This window comes from Meles meles, chromosome 3 (genome assembly GCF_922984935.1).
Source record: "Meles meles chromosome 3, mMelMel3.1 paternal haplotype, whole genome shotgun sequence".
In the NCBI taxonomy this organism is placed as follows: Eukaryota; Metazoa; Chordata; class Mammalia; order Carnivora; family Mustelidae; genus Meles; species Meles meles.
Genome location: NC_060068.1, coordinates 138,026,169 through 138,042,140, shown reverse-complemented (window position 1 = coordinate 138,042,140; position 15,972 = coordinate 138,026,169). Strand labels below are relative to the sequence as shown.

The window sequence follows — 15,972 nt, the reverse complement described above, 5'->3', positions numbered from 1 at the left end:
TGCTGAGGAAGCTGTGTGTATTGTAGCAGCCTGGCGCTGGATGCAAGCGGGGTTTTGAAAAATATATATATATATAAGGGTGAAATATATGTGGGAAATACAGAGCGCTCACCCATACTGGTCAACTTTGGAACCAACATCGCATGCTGACTTGTACAGATACCCAGCTGTTTTTTGTATATGTACCTGAGAGAGAAGATACTCTCTTTTAGGGCAGCGATTATGTTCTATCCTTCTCCTGTGACCAACCCTGAAATGAGTACACATAATATGCTCAATAATTTACTTCTGAATGTATGAACTCTTACAGAGGAATTTTATTAAACTGTGCCTCTTTTTACATTAATTTTCACTCTATTCTCCCTATTACAAAAGCAATAAATGCTTGTTGGGGAAAATGCAAAGTTGACCAAAAGGAGAAAAATATCAGCCATATTTCCGCTACCCACAAGTAATTACTATAAGTACTTTGGTGTACATTTGATGCACAAATAGTTGCTTTGCTTTTTTCCTTTTTTTTTAAACTTAGATGTACACACATCATATCCCATATGCAATTTTATAATCTGCATTAACTTAACATGAATAGAGCACTTCTCCAACTCATCAATTCTTTGTTGAAGAGTTAATGATGAATTATTATATATAGAAAACATTTACATTGATGTTGAAACTACCTTAAATGTGGAAAACATCACAAAATATCTCATCCTGAAGATGTTAGTTTACTTAACCACTTCTCTTGTGGAACTTGAGGTTCTTTTTCAATTTTCCTGTTATAATCCTACAATGGACATCATCATTTTATTTTTTTCTCTGGTAGGCCAATTTCCTAAAATGGCTATCCCACATGTGAAATGACTAGGCTAGAGGGTACAAATACGGTTAAAGTCACTGAAGAAAATTTAAGATCACAGGGCATCTGCTTCTGAACATGGGAACTGGTGGCTTTCCCTCTTTCATCAGAACGCAAACCAGAAGCCTCTTCAATGCCAAGCCAGCTAGTACTACCAAAATACTAAAATAGGTACACCTGCACACCTAACATTCGCCCCTCCGTACCCCCTCTCCACCCTTCCCCCATCTCCCCCACCCCTACCCCCGGCAATGTTATCCCTAAATGATTGCATGACAGCATGACCCTGGTCTAGTCCCTACAACGGGCCACAGGCCCTCATTTGTCACTCAGCGGTGGCCTAACTGGGGTGCTAGACTAGAAGATTTCCCCAAGGCCTTTCTAAGTGTATGTGATGCCCTGGCGCCGAACCCCAAGCTCAGAGTGTTGGTAGGGCACGGTCACCTTGCAGACAGACCAGGAGGCTGAAATAGAAGCTACGGCTTACAGAGCTCCAGGGAGGGACTCAGCACACAGCAAGCCCTTCCCTATGCGGAGACTGGCCCTTGATCCTCCACCCCCAACCTTTTCTCCGCGCGCTCCGCAGCCCCTCCTCCTCCCCGCGGTTCACCGAGTCCACCCTCTAGATCTTATAATGTCTTCCGATTCTTCCCAGCCGAGGGGTCACCCAAGCCCCCTAGGGGTCTTCTTCCACCCTCTCCTCCTCTTTCCGCGCGCACCAAGCTAGTCCCAGTCTCTGCAGTCTGAGGTCTCCACCACCTTCAAGCATCCGACTACCTTGCAATACCCGCCATCAGACCCTCATCATCTCCTCTGCCTGTCTTTCTACGTATCTGTACCGGGTTGTCCCTCAGTCTTTCCCGCCATGTCTGGCTTTCTGTCCTCTTTCATCCACCCTACGTCCCACCGGTCTGCTGGTCCTCTGAACCCCGGTTCTTCGGTTTTACCCTGTCTGCCCTTCTCATGGCAGAACCTCTATCCCCGTAAGGTCCCCCCTCAAATGCTCCTCCCTGTTTGTCCCTCGGCACCCCCGCCCACGTCTGCACTCTGTACGCCCCCGAATGTGCTCCACCGTTCCGGGAGTCTGGCCCTCTGTCCAGCCAGACCCCGGCTCACCATCCCTCCCCTGGCCTGAAGACTGTGCGGCCCCGTTCCCCGCCCGCACCCGGGTAACTCTTCCCTCTTCCACTTTCTCTACTTTGAACCCATCCCAGTAGAGTCCAGGAAGTAGCCAGGCGCCGAGGACTGGCGGCGGAGGTGCCCAATGGAGCATGCCAGCGGCGGCGGCGGCCCCGCCCAGAGAGCAAACGCAGCCAATGGTCGCGCTGAGGCGGGACTTCCGCTGTCCCGCGGAGGGCGGGGGAGCGAACTGTTGTGGTGCGGAGCGTTGGGCGGGCGGCGGCCGGGCGGCCCAGGGGCTGCCGCGGGACTCGGGGCGCAGCCGAGCGGCTGCAGGGGTGGGGCGAGCCGGACGCGCCCCGGGGCCCGGGCGCCGCGGGTTCGAGGCCGGGCCCCGCGCGGGGAGGCCGCGCCACCCCGGGGGAGCTGCCCGGCGGCGAGTTTGTCCCGCAGCCGAAAGAAGGCGGGAGCCGGCGGGGGCCCTTGAGACCCCCTGGCAAGCCGGGTCCAGAGTCCCCGGGGACCGGCTGCTTCCTTGGACGCCCTCCCGGACGCCCCTGCCGAAGGGTAACTGTTCTGGGCCCCCGACAGAAGGCGCCTCCGGGTGACCCCCGGCGGGGCCCTGCGAGCCGCGGGAGTCGACCCCGGGGCCTCGAGCGGGGAGCAAGGGGCTTTCCGGAGGCGCGGGGCCAGGGGCTGAAGGAGCCGGAGCGCGGCGGAGCAGAGCCGGGCCTCCCGGGCGCGGGGCAGAGCAGCGCCTGGGCTGGAGACGGACTCCTGGACCCTCGGGTGCGGGGGCCTCGGCGACCTGCCCCGCGGGGTACGCGGCCGCGGAGTGGCCTACAGGGGATCCTCCCGCAGAGGGGCCGGCCCGGGGCGGGGAGATGAACGGCTTTAGCACGGAGGAGGACAGCCGCGAAGGGCCCCCCGCCGCCCCCGCCGCCGCCCCGGGCTACGGCCAGAGCTGCTGCCTCATCGAGGACGGCGAGCGCTGTGTCCGGCCCGCGGGCAACGCCTCCTTCAGCAAGAGGGTCCAGAAGAGCATCTCGCAGAAGAAACTCAAGCTGGACATCGACAAGAGCGTGAGTCCGCCCCCGCCCCTGGCCCCGGCTGGGTCCCCGCGCGCCGCCACCCTACGGCCGCTGTCCCTGGCTGCGGGCCGGACCCCGGGGCCCTCCCCGCCCTGGGCCTCGCAGCCCTTTATCTGCAAACTGGGGAGTTGCACTCGGGATTTCAAAGGCCGCTTCAGCGCAGACTGACTGGGATTCTGCCCAAATCCGGGGAGTTGGGGGGCGGAGGAAGGGGGGCTTCCGAGGACCTTTCCTGCCTGGGAAGACTTAACAGCAGTTTAGGGCTTATTGTAGTGGTTTAGATATCGGTGCCGAGAGACTTGGGTTAATTCTGTTGGCCCGCGAAGGAGCAAGTGTTGGGGAGGGGGTGATGAAGGGACCCGGCTCTTCTTCAATTTCTCTCTCCTCGGAACCCTATTATTCCTTCAGAAAAGGAAAGGTGGCAGTTACTTCCCACTTCCCCCGCCCCACCTCCCTGCCACGGCCTCGGCTTCTGCAGAGGGTCACTGAGCTCGCTGCTTCGCATGCAACTGTGGGGAGGTGGAATTTTCAAGGATGTGGCAGAAATAAGGCCAAGACCAAGTCTTGGGAGGAGGCTTTTTGCAGTCCAAGTGACGGAGAGGAAGAAAATCAGTTTTCTTAGGGGTAGCTTCTTTAGAAAGGGGTTGGGGAGAGGGCTTTGAATTTGAATAGAATCGCCCTGTGTTTTGTGCCTAATTATAGGAAAACTTTCCCTGTGTGATTTCACCACTTCTAGTTAACAGTTCTAAAGATGTGCCTATTGTCAACCAATTAAGAACTTTTTAGTTTGACATCTGTTGCTGCAAGCTTTAAGTGGCTGCCTTGTGATTAGGAATTGGAAATGAGTTAAGGGGATATTTAATATTCAGGTAGCCCAGCTAAAAGCTCAGGTGGTTAACATCCATTCTCTTTTAGGACCAAAATTCCACTGTTGGGGGAAATTAGAGATTGCTTGTTAAACTGAAAAGACATGCACTTTTCTGCTTCGGATCTTACAGTTGAAACTGAGGCCCAGAAATAAGAAGTGACAGTGCCAACCTCACACAGTGACTAAGAGGCTGGTTAATTTCTTAAATCCATTATCTGACTTACTTCCAAGCCTCATGCCATAAGCCTTGATTGATGAAGTCTTAATAAATAAAAAATCTTCACCTCTTCTTCCAGGCTCTTCCCTCCTACCTGCAATTTATTTGTATTATGTTAACAATTTCAGTACATTTGCCACTCTTGGAAGATGCTGTTTTTTAAAATGGCTGGGGGTGAGTTAATGGCTTTCTTACTACAAATCTCTATCAATGGATGAAGGAAAGGAATTCATGGGAGAGCAAACAACTGGCTAGACACTGAGGAGGTCCAGATTAGGACACATATTGAAGTGAAGTGCCTAATTCTAAGGCAGCAGTGAGTTCATCCTCTTGGAAATGCTCCCTACCTTTTGTGTAGGTGGTTGGGAGCCTTTGCCTGAACAGCTTATAATGTTTTCCAGTCCTCAAAAAAAAAAAAAGAAAGAAAGAAAGAAATTTCCAGCTCTTTTAAATCCTTGGATGCCATGACATCTGAGCAATTGTGCTGCTGCCACTGGGGCTCCATTTACCCAGTGACCCCGCGGAAACCTGTGTTGAGCTGTGTTGGTGGTTTCACACACACCGCCTACAACAGAGGCAGCATGAGCCTTGCACTGGAGTTCCCCAAAAGTGACGCTCTGGAGGAGTAGTGTTTCAAGGTGGAATTACTCACAATTTGTTTCTAGGTGGTGGTGCAGAGTCATTATTTCTGAAGGGGATCCTACTTCATTCTCACAGGCCTGGGCAGGAATTCAATCTAAGAAACTGCCATGTTACAAGAATTTTTAGCTGTTGCAGAAAGTGAAAGAGAAAAGAAAAACACTGGAGCCTTTGCTGCCACCCTCCTTCCTCCACCTCTAGCCCCCAAAGGCCACTGAGCTCTGAAATTTCTGAAACCCAGTACATATTTGAAAATGGTGAAGGAGAAATAATGACTGTTTATCTTGTAAAAGGGCCTAGCAGAGAACCTTTTAAAATAATAGCACCAGAAATCCAACTCAGGCAGCTTACACTCAGTTCATGTAGACATTGGCCGTGCTCTGTGAGTTATTGATACATGACATGCTTTCAAACATTCCTCCAGTTGACATTTTCTGCTGTATTCTGGAGAAAAGTAGAAGTTGAGAAGACTATAAAGAAAATGCTGGGGTATGGGGCACCTGGGTGGCTCACTGGGTGAAAGCCTCTGCCTTTGGCTCAGGTCATGATCCCAGAGTCCTGGGATCGAGCCCCACATCAGGCTTTCTGCTCAGTGGGGAGCCTGCTCTCCCCACCCCCACCTGCTTCTCTGCCTACTTATGATCTCTGTCTGTCAAATAAGTAAATAAAATCTTAAAAAAGAAAGAAAAGAAAATGCTGGGGTAGGAAAGGACATGCACGAGGGGTCAGAAGGCCTGGGTGACCTTGGCCAGATCATAACATCATCTGTGTGGCTTCCGTTTATCTCCGTAGAAAATGAGACTGGGGCCTGTGGGGTTATAGTGGTGATTGCTAAGTTCTCTTCCATCCAGAATTCCGTTATTCTGGTGTCCTGACCTAAAACCTCCCAGCCACAGCTTCAGGAAATCACCTCTTCTGCCTGTTCTCCTACCATGTGTGTCCCTCTACAAAGTTGAGCAGCTGCTTTGTCTCAGAGTTTCCATACGGAACTAGCCAACATGAGGGCCAGCTTCCCATCAGGGAGGAGCAGTATGCTTTCTTCCCTGGTGACAGCATGGCCAGTGGTCTGTGCATTGACTAGGATGGGTTCGTTGGGACAGTGACACAGGCTGGTCCAAAAGTCCTTTGGCAGAGTGGACTCCAGCCAAGCTACTCAAATTTGTGACCATATGTAAACGGCTTTTGCTGGCCCAAGCTGCTCTCAGACAGGAGGGACGGTGCGTGCTGGCGCAGGTGCACTAAGAGAGTGCCTGCTGTCTGCAAGTCAAGGCCGCAGAGTAAACCAGAAAGTGCCCCGGACCCACCAATCCCACCCAATGAAGGTGCTAATTCATCCGACTAAAAAGCAGTTTTCATTATTTTCTCCATGCAGAGGTCTGAATCAATGCTGGCTTCCAATCAGCTTACTTTTGTCTTAAGAATTTAGGGAATAAATATAAATTCGGAAGTCTCTCAAGAACATTTGTTTAGCATCTGTTCCAGTGTCAACAACCCCAAGGCATTTACACAGGCATTTCGTTGCTGGTAGGGTTTGGAGTGGCTCCCCCAGGCACCCCTGGTGCTTATGTTCTTCAATAAAAACACGTTCACCTCTCAGCTGCAGTTGCCGCTTTCACTTGCCCGTATGCCTGCAGCCTGCATTAGAAAGTTGGCAGGAGGCATGCGTGCGCTAGCTCTTTCCTTTCGCCTCGTTGCATCCAAGAGAGCAAGATGGGTCACCAGCAGCTCTACTGGAGCCATCCGAGGAAATCTGGCCAGGGTTCTCGTTCTTGCAGCGTCTGCTCAAACGGCGCAGTCTGATCTGCAAATATGGCCTCAGTATGTGCCACCAGTGTTTCCGTCAGTATGCGAAGGATATAGGCTTCATTAAGTTGGATTAAGTGAACTTCCTTGAATGGGTCATTCAAGATACCTACCATAATGCCATCTCATTGTACATAAAATAAAAATCCTCAAATTATGAGCGCTTTAAAGTGAGGGAAAAAAGGGTCGGCAGGAACATCCAGCTTCTTTTGTGTGGTTTCTGGGAGAAGGAGAGTTTCTGCATCTCTTTCCACTTCTCTTTGTGGACCAGATGTGTGGTGGTGTGAGAAGTAAAACTGAGATACACAGGAATAACAGTTTTCAGAGAGAGGTCCTCCTACAGTTGTAGCTGTTTGTCAGTGTCAAAGTGGGAAGTCTGGTCTCCCTTTACCACTGTCCCTTCTTTCCTCCTTCCTGGGACATTGCCTTTCAGCCTGTTGTAAATTCGTATCTCCTATAGGTCACATCACTCCCCGCTTCTAAAACTTTGGGGGACTCTGTCTTGTCTGAAGGAAAGTCTGAGCCATTCTCATGTCCCTTACCCCCGAATCTCCTTGCAGTCTGTATTTGAAACTCTTCTTAAGTCTTGACTCATCTTCCAATTGAGAATCTTTCCTGTTTACCCATAAATCCTCCTCTTTAGTCAGGGACCAAAACACTGACTATCCCAGGCACAAGCCTCTCTCCCTTTGGTGAACCCCTGCCACCTACTGTCTCTGGCCTTCTGGGGGACTTTTATGAGCTATTGCCCAGTGTGATGGTAGGTAGTATTTGTGTCCCTTTGTGGGCTTCTCGTTCTACAACTCAACAGTAAACTCCTGGAAATTAGTGCCTCCGCGTTGCTCTTCCTTCTGTCTCTTCAATGCCTTGCCACGGAGAGAAGCCCCATGGCTTGAGAGCTACCTGTTGCTGTTGCCATGGAACTGGCAAGTCTCACTTTAATTTGCTTCCCATCAGGTAAGGCACCTGTATATCTGCGACTTCCACAAAAATTTCATCCAGAGTGTACGAAATAAAAGGAAGAGGAAGACAAGCGACGATGGCGGAGATTCTCCTGAGCATGACACTGACATTCCTGAGGTAAAAGTCAAAGAAATCTGCTTGAGAAAGCTAGAAAAGTAGATTCTAATGTGATCCTTATCTCTGGCCTGGTCTGCTTTTTGGAGTAAATAATTTTAGTCCCCTTTGTTTGCTGTGGTTTATTTGAAAAGCGAATCATAGAATCATGGTAATACTGAATCTGAGAGCTGAAAACTTAGAAATCAGTCAGTCTCCATCTTACAGACAGGCATGGAGACCCGAGGTCACACATAAGAGTTTGGGGTCTTCTGGCCACTGCCCTGTGCACCAGGCCATTACAGCCTTTCTGCAAGAAGCTCCTGATACATTCTGGAATATAACCACAATGTCAAGTTTCTTAAAACTTTTTTTTTGCCTTTAGAGTTGGAGACTGAGCTTTGTAAGGATTGGGAGGAGTTCCTGGCCCTCTGTTTTCTGATCTGCAAAATAAAGGTGTACATTGTTAGTTCATACCAGCTCTGGTCCCTGGTCCAGGCTGGTTCCCCAGGAGCCACTCCAAAGTCAATTATAAGGGCCCAGGGTTTCTCAACCCTGACTGTTGATATTTGGGGCCAGAGAAGTCTTTGTTGTGGGGGCTGTCCTGTGCATTGTTGGATGGTTAGCAGCATCCCTGGATTCTACCCATTAGATGCCAGTCATCACAGTAGTGACCATCCAGAAAACGCCTCCAGACATTAGAGGATGTCCTCTGGGGGCAAAACCATTCTTTGCTAAGAACCGTTGCACTGGATGATGAGACCTAGGCTTCTCGAACCTTCAAGGTGCTGGTGCCTATTGAGCAAGGCTACAGGAAGGAGTATTGGATTTTCTTTCTAAGTTGTTTTCACTTAAGACTCAGAAGAAAACCCGTTTGTAATGTACATTGAATATTTGACACATGAATATTTCATAAGGCAACCGCCTGTTAGCGCTCAGAGTGGAAATGACTGCGTAGGAATAGAAAGAGTAGGCGGGTCTTTGTCTGCAGATGTGGAGAAAACCTTTGAAAATAGGGTCCTTTCCCTCTACCCCTCCCTATGTCCCTTTCTCTAGCATTGGTTTACAGCATTTTTCTATTGCCTTCAGCATTAGTAATATTATTTCATAAAGAAATGGATGTATTCAATTTCATTGCTTTTTACAAAAAAAAAAGGGTTTGAGGAATGTTTTGAAAAGAATGAAGGACTTTGGTCCCTCATATTGATCATTCATTTTGTTTTTAAGTGCCCTCCACCTGCCTGAAGCAAGAACATCTCTTTTAGAGGCAGGTAAAATCAGCCCAACTTCTGGGCCTTCAATACTTCATGACTGTGCAGCTTTCCTCTCTTCCTGTGTTAGAAAAAGAAGGGGGGGTCCTTTCCCTCTGTTATCCAGTCATCTGCAGAGATCCCCAACCTAACCTGCTGATTTATACATTGGCCACAGTAGCTTTCGAGTTCTCTCTGGAGAGTTGTTCAGGGTTCCAGCACCTGAAAGCTGAGCCTAGGGAAGAACTCTGGGAACAGCAGTATCTCCCGCAGTCCTTCCTCACGCCCCGCCATATGGTCTGCTACCAAGCTCAGGCCTGTCTTCCTCCAGGATGCCTGTCTGGGTTTACCTTTGCTCCCCATGCTTGGTGTACCCCTCCAGTATCACCAGCCTCCAAAGCTCAACTTAAGCATCTCATTTCTGATCACTGCTACAGCAACGTTGCCTGCCCGCCCATCAGTCTTCCCTGAAACACCACTAGATCCATCTTCCTGAACATTGCCCCCCACCACCCGTGTTGCTCCTTCTGCTTTTTCAAGACATGCTGCCCTCCAGTCTCACCTTTTAAACCCATCGTGATTGCCTATGACACCTGAGTCTGTCTCTTCATCTCCTGGCTTCCCGCACTCGTGGTCTTTCTCTCATTCCCATAGTCTAGCCCTGTTCTCCTTAGCTTAAGCTTTATGGCTTCCGTGAGCCTCCTGGGACCACCCCTCCCCAGCTAGAACTCTTTTCCACTGTTTTGTTTGGGTTTTGATTTTTTTTTTTTGGTCCTCCCAGCCAGTTATTAGTCCTCGGTGGACCATTTCTGAGACATCTCTGTAATCCTCTTCCCCACCCCGTCCATCCTAGTGTAGTTCTGGGCACATAGTGTGCTCTCGGTGAGCCGTGGCTGGTCAGGTGGTGGATAACATGTTTCTCCTCTTCTCTCCAGGTTGATCTGTTCCAGCTGCAGGTGAACACTCTACGGCGTTATAAACGACACTACAAATTGCAGACCAGACCAGGCTTCAATAAGGCCCAGTTAGCAGAAGTAGGTAGACAAATTGCACTGCAAAAAGAGAGAGCCACCACTATGCTTCTGATGGTGATCTTGGTTCTCCATGCTGCTACACATATCGATCCTAATGCCCTCTGTAGCTCTGCAAGTAATGTCCTGTTCCCTCTCTCCTACAATCTAGAATCCCACAGCAGTAAGACCTGGAAAGGCCCTCTTTCTACAAAAGAAACCATGGCACCAAGAGAGGAAAAGACTTGCTTAAAATCAGACAGCAAATTAGTAGCAGAATTGAGCCTGGACTCTTGAGGCTCCTGATTATAAGTCCTGAGCATGCTTTTGTTGGTGCATTTGTTTGAATCTCGTTTTGTAAGATTCTGCATAAATACGGTCCTTCCTGCACATCACGTGTGTCAGATTAATCACCCCAAAACCTTTGCTCCTGTTCTGTAGGAGCTGTTCTTTTTCTTCAGTTTTTCCTTTGATTTCTTCTTCTCTGATGTTGGTAATGGTATTTATTATAATGAATAGAACCCAAGAAATTTTTCTCCTACCCTGAGCTCTTAAGACCATTAGGAGAGGGGAGAAATTCTCTCTTGGCCCTTGTTGGAACATACTGACACCTGGCTTGATACTTCTGTCCTGGTGGCATTTGTGCAGGCTACCTCTTACCCTCTTTTTTCAATGTGCTTTTCTGCCTACTGTGGAAAATGGGGAGAATGGAAAAAAGAAAAATACAGTACTTCCTTCCAGAGGTCACCACTCTATTGTACTAGTTCTCGGACTCTTGATCTGTCGCAGCCCCCTCTGTCCATTCAGAAATTTCCTTAAAGGATGACAGCCCCGTTGGTTTTTTGGTCTTTCCTTTTGGGGTTTCTTGCCGGTACATCATTTTTTCTTAAATTTCCTTCCGCAGCGTCTAGATAAAAGAAGCGCACAACTCCTTCCTACTGTAAGGTCATGTAACCCGTTTGCCAGCATTCGCCCTGCGGAAAGGGGTGGGTGAGGCGGGGCAGGCGCAGACCTGCATTCTTAGGACTTGTAAAACAAAGCCAGGTATCAGGAGTGCACAGTAAATGAATTATTTTTCAAATGCGGTACATCTTTCAAGAGGCAGCTGTGTACTATTTAAATGAATTCTTGGGTCAAACACTATATCTATCCAATTGGCAATTCATTTGACACAGCTTTAAAAAGACACTTTCTGGGGCGCCTGGGTGTCTCACTGAGTTAAGCATCTGCCTTTTGCTTGGGTTATGGTTCTGGAGCCCGTGGATTGAGTCTTGCATCAGGCTTCCAGCTCTGCGGGGAGTCTGCTTCTCAGTCTGACCTTCTCTCCTCTCATGCTCACTCACTCTCTCTCTCTCTCTCAAATAAATACTCTTTAAAAACAAAAAAAACACTTTTCTGCCTGGTGGTGCCAGGGACTGAGAGCTGGTGATGGCAGCAGCTGGCCAAGCAGAGCCATCCCAGCCTCATCCTCCTTAGGGATGCTCTTGAGATGGTCCCGTGATGGATAGTTGGTTGCCACTGAAACAGAACTGCACGTTGGTAATGTGGGTTCAAGTACTGCTTTTAGAGGCCTGGAAACCGAATCACCCTGCCCCCTGGGGGAGAAGGGCGTCTGAGTTCTGCAGCGATCATAACCCCTTCCTAGCTCTAGAAGCCAACCCCTGCTCCCTCTTTTGCATAGTGCAGGATTTGGGGCCCTGATGTAGGCAATGCTTTAACAGACTCTGGTGTTTTTCCCCATGTAGACCGTCAGCCGACACTTCAGGAACATACCTGTGAATGAAAAAGAGACGCTCGCCTACTTCATCTACATGGTGAAGAGTAACAAGAGTCGACTGGACCAGAAATCAGAGGGCAGCAAGCAGCTCGAGTGAGGACTGAACGCGTCACGGAACGAAGTATAATGCTGAATGCACAGGTGAAATCTGCGTGTAAGCCCGTAAAGACTGTTAAATTTTATTGTAAATAAAAAAGTTGATGAATAATGTAAATCTTTTTGGTCAGGAGGATTATATTCTCATGTTCAGCATGTGTATACAAAGACTTTCTTTTAAGGCAACTACCGGACTGAAAAATCAAGAGCACTAAGAGATTTTAAAATGACGTACGGCAGCATTCAACAGCGCATTAAGTCAATTCTCCTGGAAATGTGGGGTAAAAAATATGTTGGTACTCACCTTGTATGACCATTCTGCCTTGTGTGAGGTGTAGGCCTTTGAGGAACAGTGGGGTGCAGCCAGCCGGAGGAGCGTGAGCAGACTCGAGTCTCCTGGGGACAGGCATGCCCCGCTTTGTTGCCGGCTTTGTCGTTGATCGGGTCAGTCTGACAGTGGTCCCCTGCACTGGCCCCTGCCTGGCGCACAGTAGGCCCGCGCTCGGTGGGGTGCTGCCTTTTAGCATCTGCTTCATACCTGCAGTTAATGAGACTGCTGCCACTCCGGTGGCTCACCACTTAACTTCTAGAGTGTGGAGGAAATCTGAAGCACCAAAAGGAGGTTTCTCATCAGAAGAGGATTTGAGGGCAGTCGTGGGTACCAAGCTATATTCGTGGAGGTTCCAGAAACACTGATGCAGGGGCCCTCACAGGAGATGCAGCTCTTTGCACACCAGTCTGTGCTTTACTCTTTAGGGTGAAGTTAGGAAGTAGGACTTCAGTCATCCTCCCGGGCCATAAATGCTTTGACTTTAATGGAGCTGTTTAGTGATTTGGGGCCCGTGTTTTCAGAAATAGTAATCCTTAGTTCACAACCACCAGGAAAGCTGCCAAGGATCATGTGATTCTCCTCAGAAGTCCATTTCTGGGATTAAAAAGTCTGACTCCTTGACTCCCTAGGCTCGGGGTCACCAGCAAATCATAGGTTTGAGCAACAGAGGCCAGTGCCATCTGATACTCATTTTTGTGAGCAGTTTGCCTCCCTCTTGGGGGGAGGAAGATGGCTAAAACAACTTTTTAAAGTATGAATAATTACTGGGGTTTTTTTCCAAGTTCAGAAACTCAGATTCCTTTATCTTATTATATCAGAGCCAAAGTCTCCTTTGAAAACAAAGCTTTATATCCAAAAGTATGCTTTTACAAAAGTTTCTGATCAGTGTGTTGGGGAACAAAGGATGTGAATGGGTGTGGGAGAAAAGAGGAGAATAGGACTTGGATTCTAATTTCTGACCATCTTGACGCATATTGTGGTCAAAAGTATCATTTTCCTACTCCGTTTTAATCGTGAGTGCTTTCTTAAGCCTTAAATTATATAAGAAGCCGTGGATGGCCTAGCCCGGTAGAGAGTTTTCATGTCTCATAAACGGCTTCCTCTGAGCATCAGCACAGGGAAGTCCGAACACGACCCCCAGCTAAGCAGGGTGGTTTGCTGTCTGCAGGCTCGGTTCATGGGGCAGAGGACCATGCTGTCTGTGGACTGGGGACAGGCCACCCCCTCGCTAAAATGCAGTGTGTTCCATTGCAGCAAAGCATTCACCAGTGTTCCAAATGCATGTCTAGCAGATTGCAGCCTTTTTACATATGTATAAATGAGTGTACATAGAACATACTCTAGGCTATGAGGGGATCTTGCTTTCATACACCCAGCTGTGGATGGCACATCAAGGTGCTCTCTGAGTGTTTTTAGTCATTCAGATTCAGTATGTAGAGACTGTCTCACTGCTTAGAGCTGAAGGATGTTGATGGGCAGACATCAAGAAGGCCCAAAGTTCTGATGCTTATATAGGTCTTTCTCCTAAGAGACTGAGTTAGAAAGTCTTGAAGGCATCAAACACCAGGCCCCCCTTTGTTAAGGGGAATGTTTTCTCATCAGGCCATAGTTTTGGGGGCAGGTAGTGCCTACAGGTGAAGGCCTTGGTCATCTGCTCTCTGGAAATGTCCATCTCTTCCTGAGAAAATGCATCTTTCTGATGTTGAAGCGAAGATTACCGATGTGTAGGGCATGTCACTATTTCTTGAACAGCAGTCGGTTTCCTAGTTGAGAGAGACAGCAGTCCATTTGTATAGAAGAAGCTGTGGTGTTAGGATCCATCTGTTCCCGTGTCTCTGTGAGAATGCTTTTGTTCCGGTGTGAAGCCTGGGGAAACGCTCACCTTCAGCCAGATGCTCTGCACACTGGAGTCCCCCCACCCCCACCCCGCCGCCTTCCCTGAAAAGAGAGGTGGTTTTGGAAAGTGGAGGCTGTGGGTATCTTTTCAGCCTCTGAAAACATGTCAGATGAGAGGAAAGACAAAACATGAACTTAACAGTTTTCTTGTGTGCAGAAATCTGTTCTTTCATCCAACCACTAAGCCACTTGCCTTAGCCCTTCTGCAGTTTCCCAAGGCTTCATCTGTGGGCAGGCAACTCCGACCTGTTAGAAATGGCCCCGAAGCAGTGGAGTTTGGGGAAAGCAGCGTTCATCGTGGCCGCCTACATTTTTATACACCTGCCAAGGACTCTTGCGCTTCTCTCCACCTGTAATGTTGCAACATTGCCTTCTCTCCTCTTGGTGCTCCTGGGCAAAACTGGAATGTGAAATCCAGAGCCGACATTTGTCTGCTTAAAGAGTACAGTTCCTGCCTCAGCCCAGCCTGGTCTGGTTCTTTCATATGCCCTGAAGGTTGTCACGTGGAAGTGCCTGTAGCCTGCCACTGGTGTTGCGTCGACTTAGGGTTTTAAAAAGACAAATGGACAAACTTTTTATTTCCACAGACTCTTAGGTTGGCAACATCACGTGAAGAAGTTCATAGACGAATCCCGTGAAAGACTGAAAGCAAAGGCTTCAGGATTGGCATTGGAAAATGATGAGGAATTGCACGTATGTGTTAGAGCAGCCAAGTTGTTAGAAGTTCCTGTCATGGCTGATACTCACTGCTAGCCTTCCAGGGAACACATACTAGTAATTGTTTGTGGCTGGAATGTTGCATCTAACCTTGGCATTTCAGCTGCTTATTTTGTGGGAAGTTTTTGGTTAATATTATGCAGGACAGCTCCCTGGTGAAAGGGAGAAAGTAGGAGAGGGTACTTACTCGGGGCGGGGGGGGAAGAAGAGAAGTTGCTTCATGGAAGTCACCTGAAGGCTCTCAGTCATTATAATATTGAGATCCAAAAATTGGGAAAGGGTCTTTAAGTCATCAGTCCAGTCTCCCCACAGGTGCTGACATTCTGCCTACAACTGTCCCACCAAGGGTTTGGGCAGTCTGGGCTTAAACACCTCTGAGGACAGGGAACTCACTACCTCCTGGGGAAGCCTGCTCAATCTCTATAAACCTCTGGCTTTTCTATGTTCTCTGTCATTTCTATCTTAGTCTCTGCCCAGCAGGGGGGGGCGGCGTGTGGAACAAGTTATTCATCTTGGCCAAGCACCTAATTGCTGGCACTGTCCCAGGGCACAGCAGTTGTCTCTTGGGAAGGAGCAGCTAGCAGATAGATAACTTTGGTGTCCTGGCTGTCTTTCCCCTTCAGCATGGGTCCATTTAGTTCCGTGCTGAAGGATGTTGCAGAAACCCCATCAGCCTGGTTCTCCTGTGTTCTTGTGGAGACGGATGGAGGGGGTTAGGGATGAGGGGATGCTCTCGGCCTGATAAAATAACCTAAGAAGGGGTGGGGCCCAAGTTCTGTGCTCGCCCCACAAAAGCTGATGCTCACGTCACTTAGGAAAACTTTTAGCTAGGAGATTGTAAAATATTGCTCTGTGTGGAGTTTAAAGGCTCCATGGCTGCTGAGAGCTTGTACTTTAAGATTTCTGCAAGTACTTCACAAATTATTTTTATGGCAAAAACAAGCTTAGGACCTTGGGGGAGGGGCACGCCACATGTCTCCATGTCTGAGAAGTGCCATATTTTCAAGCTTGAAAGCCTTGTAAGGTTGTTCTTGCCCCATCATTCATTTTAAAGACAGGAGACCGTCATTGAGAATGACCTGTCTGAGTCACAGGGTGGTCTGGACTAACCTTCCGTCCTCCTGACCTGTTCAGAGCTCTTCTTACTCTCTGACGTGCACTAACTCAAGTTCTGTTGAAAGTAAGCTGGTTTCAGATGTTTGAGACCTTGCCACTGAGCAAAGAGGTTCCCAAGGCCAGCCTGGCT

At 48.8% G+C, this 15,972-nt stretch overlaps 1 protein-coding gene and 1 pseudogene across 1 annotated transcript; both read left to right on the top strand.

The window, feature by feature from the left end:
* The first annotated feature begins 2,229 nt into the window (after positions 1-2,229).
* Positions 2,230-11,894, top strand: SAP30L (SAP30 like). The gene is made up of 4 exons (XM_045999825.1): positions 2,230-3,057; positions 7,551-7,673; positions 9,835-9,933; positions 11,655-11,894. The coding sequence occupies exons 1-4, from the start codon at positions 2,860-2,862 to the stop codon at positions 11,781-11,783; spliced, it is 549 nt and encodes a 182-aa protein (XP_045855781.1). The 5' UTR covers positions 2,230-2,859; the 3' UTR covers positions 11,784-11,894.
* LOC123938453 lies at positions 5,405-7,530 on the top strand (annotated as a pseudogene).
* Positions 11,895-15,972: the final 4,078 nt, after the last annotated feature.

Excerpts from the sequence above, each read along its gene's own strand:
- SAP30L (XM_045999825.1), top strand. The coding sequence starts at position 2,860 with ATGAACGGCTTTAGCACGGAGGAGGACAGCCGCGAAGGGCCCCCCGCC. Across the intron at positions 3,058-7,550 it reads AGCTGGACATCGACAAGAGC|GTAAGGCACCTGTATATCTG; the intron begins GTGAGTCCGCCC and ends GCTTCCCATCAG. Across the intron at positions 7,674-9,834 it reads ATGACACTGACATTCCTGAG|GTTGATCTGTTCCAGCTGCA; the intron begins GTAAAAGTCAAA and ends TCTTCTCTCCAG.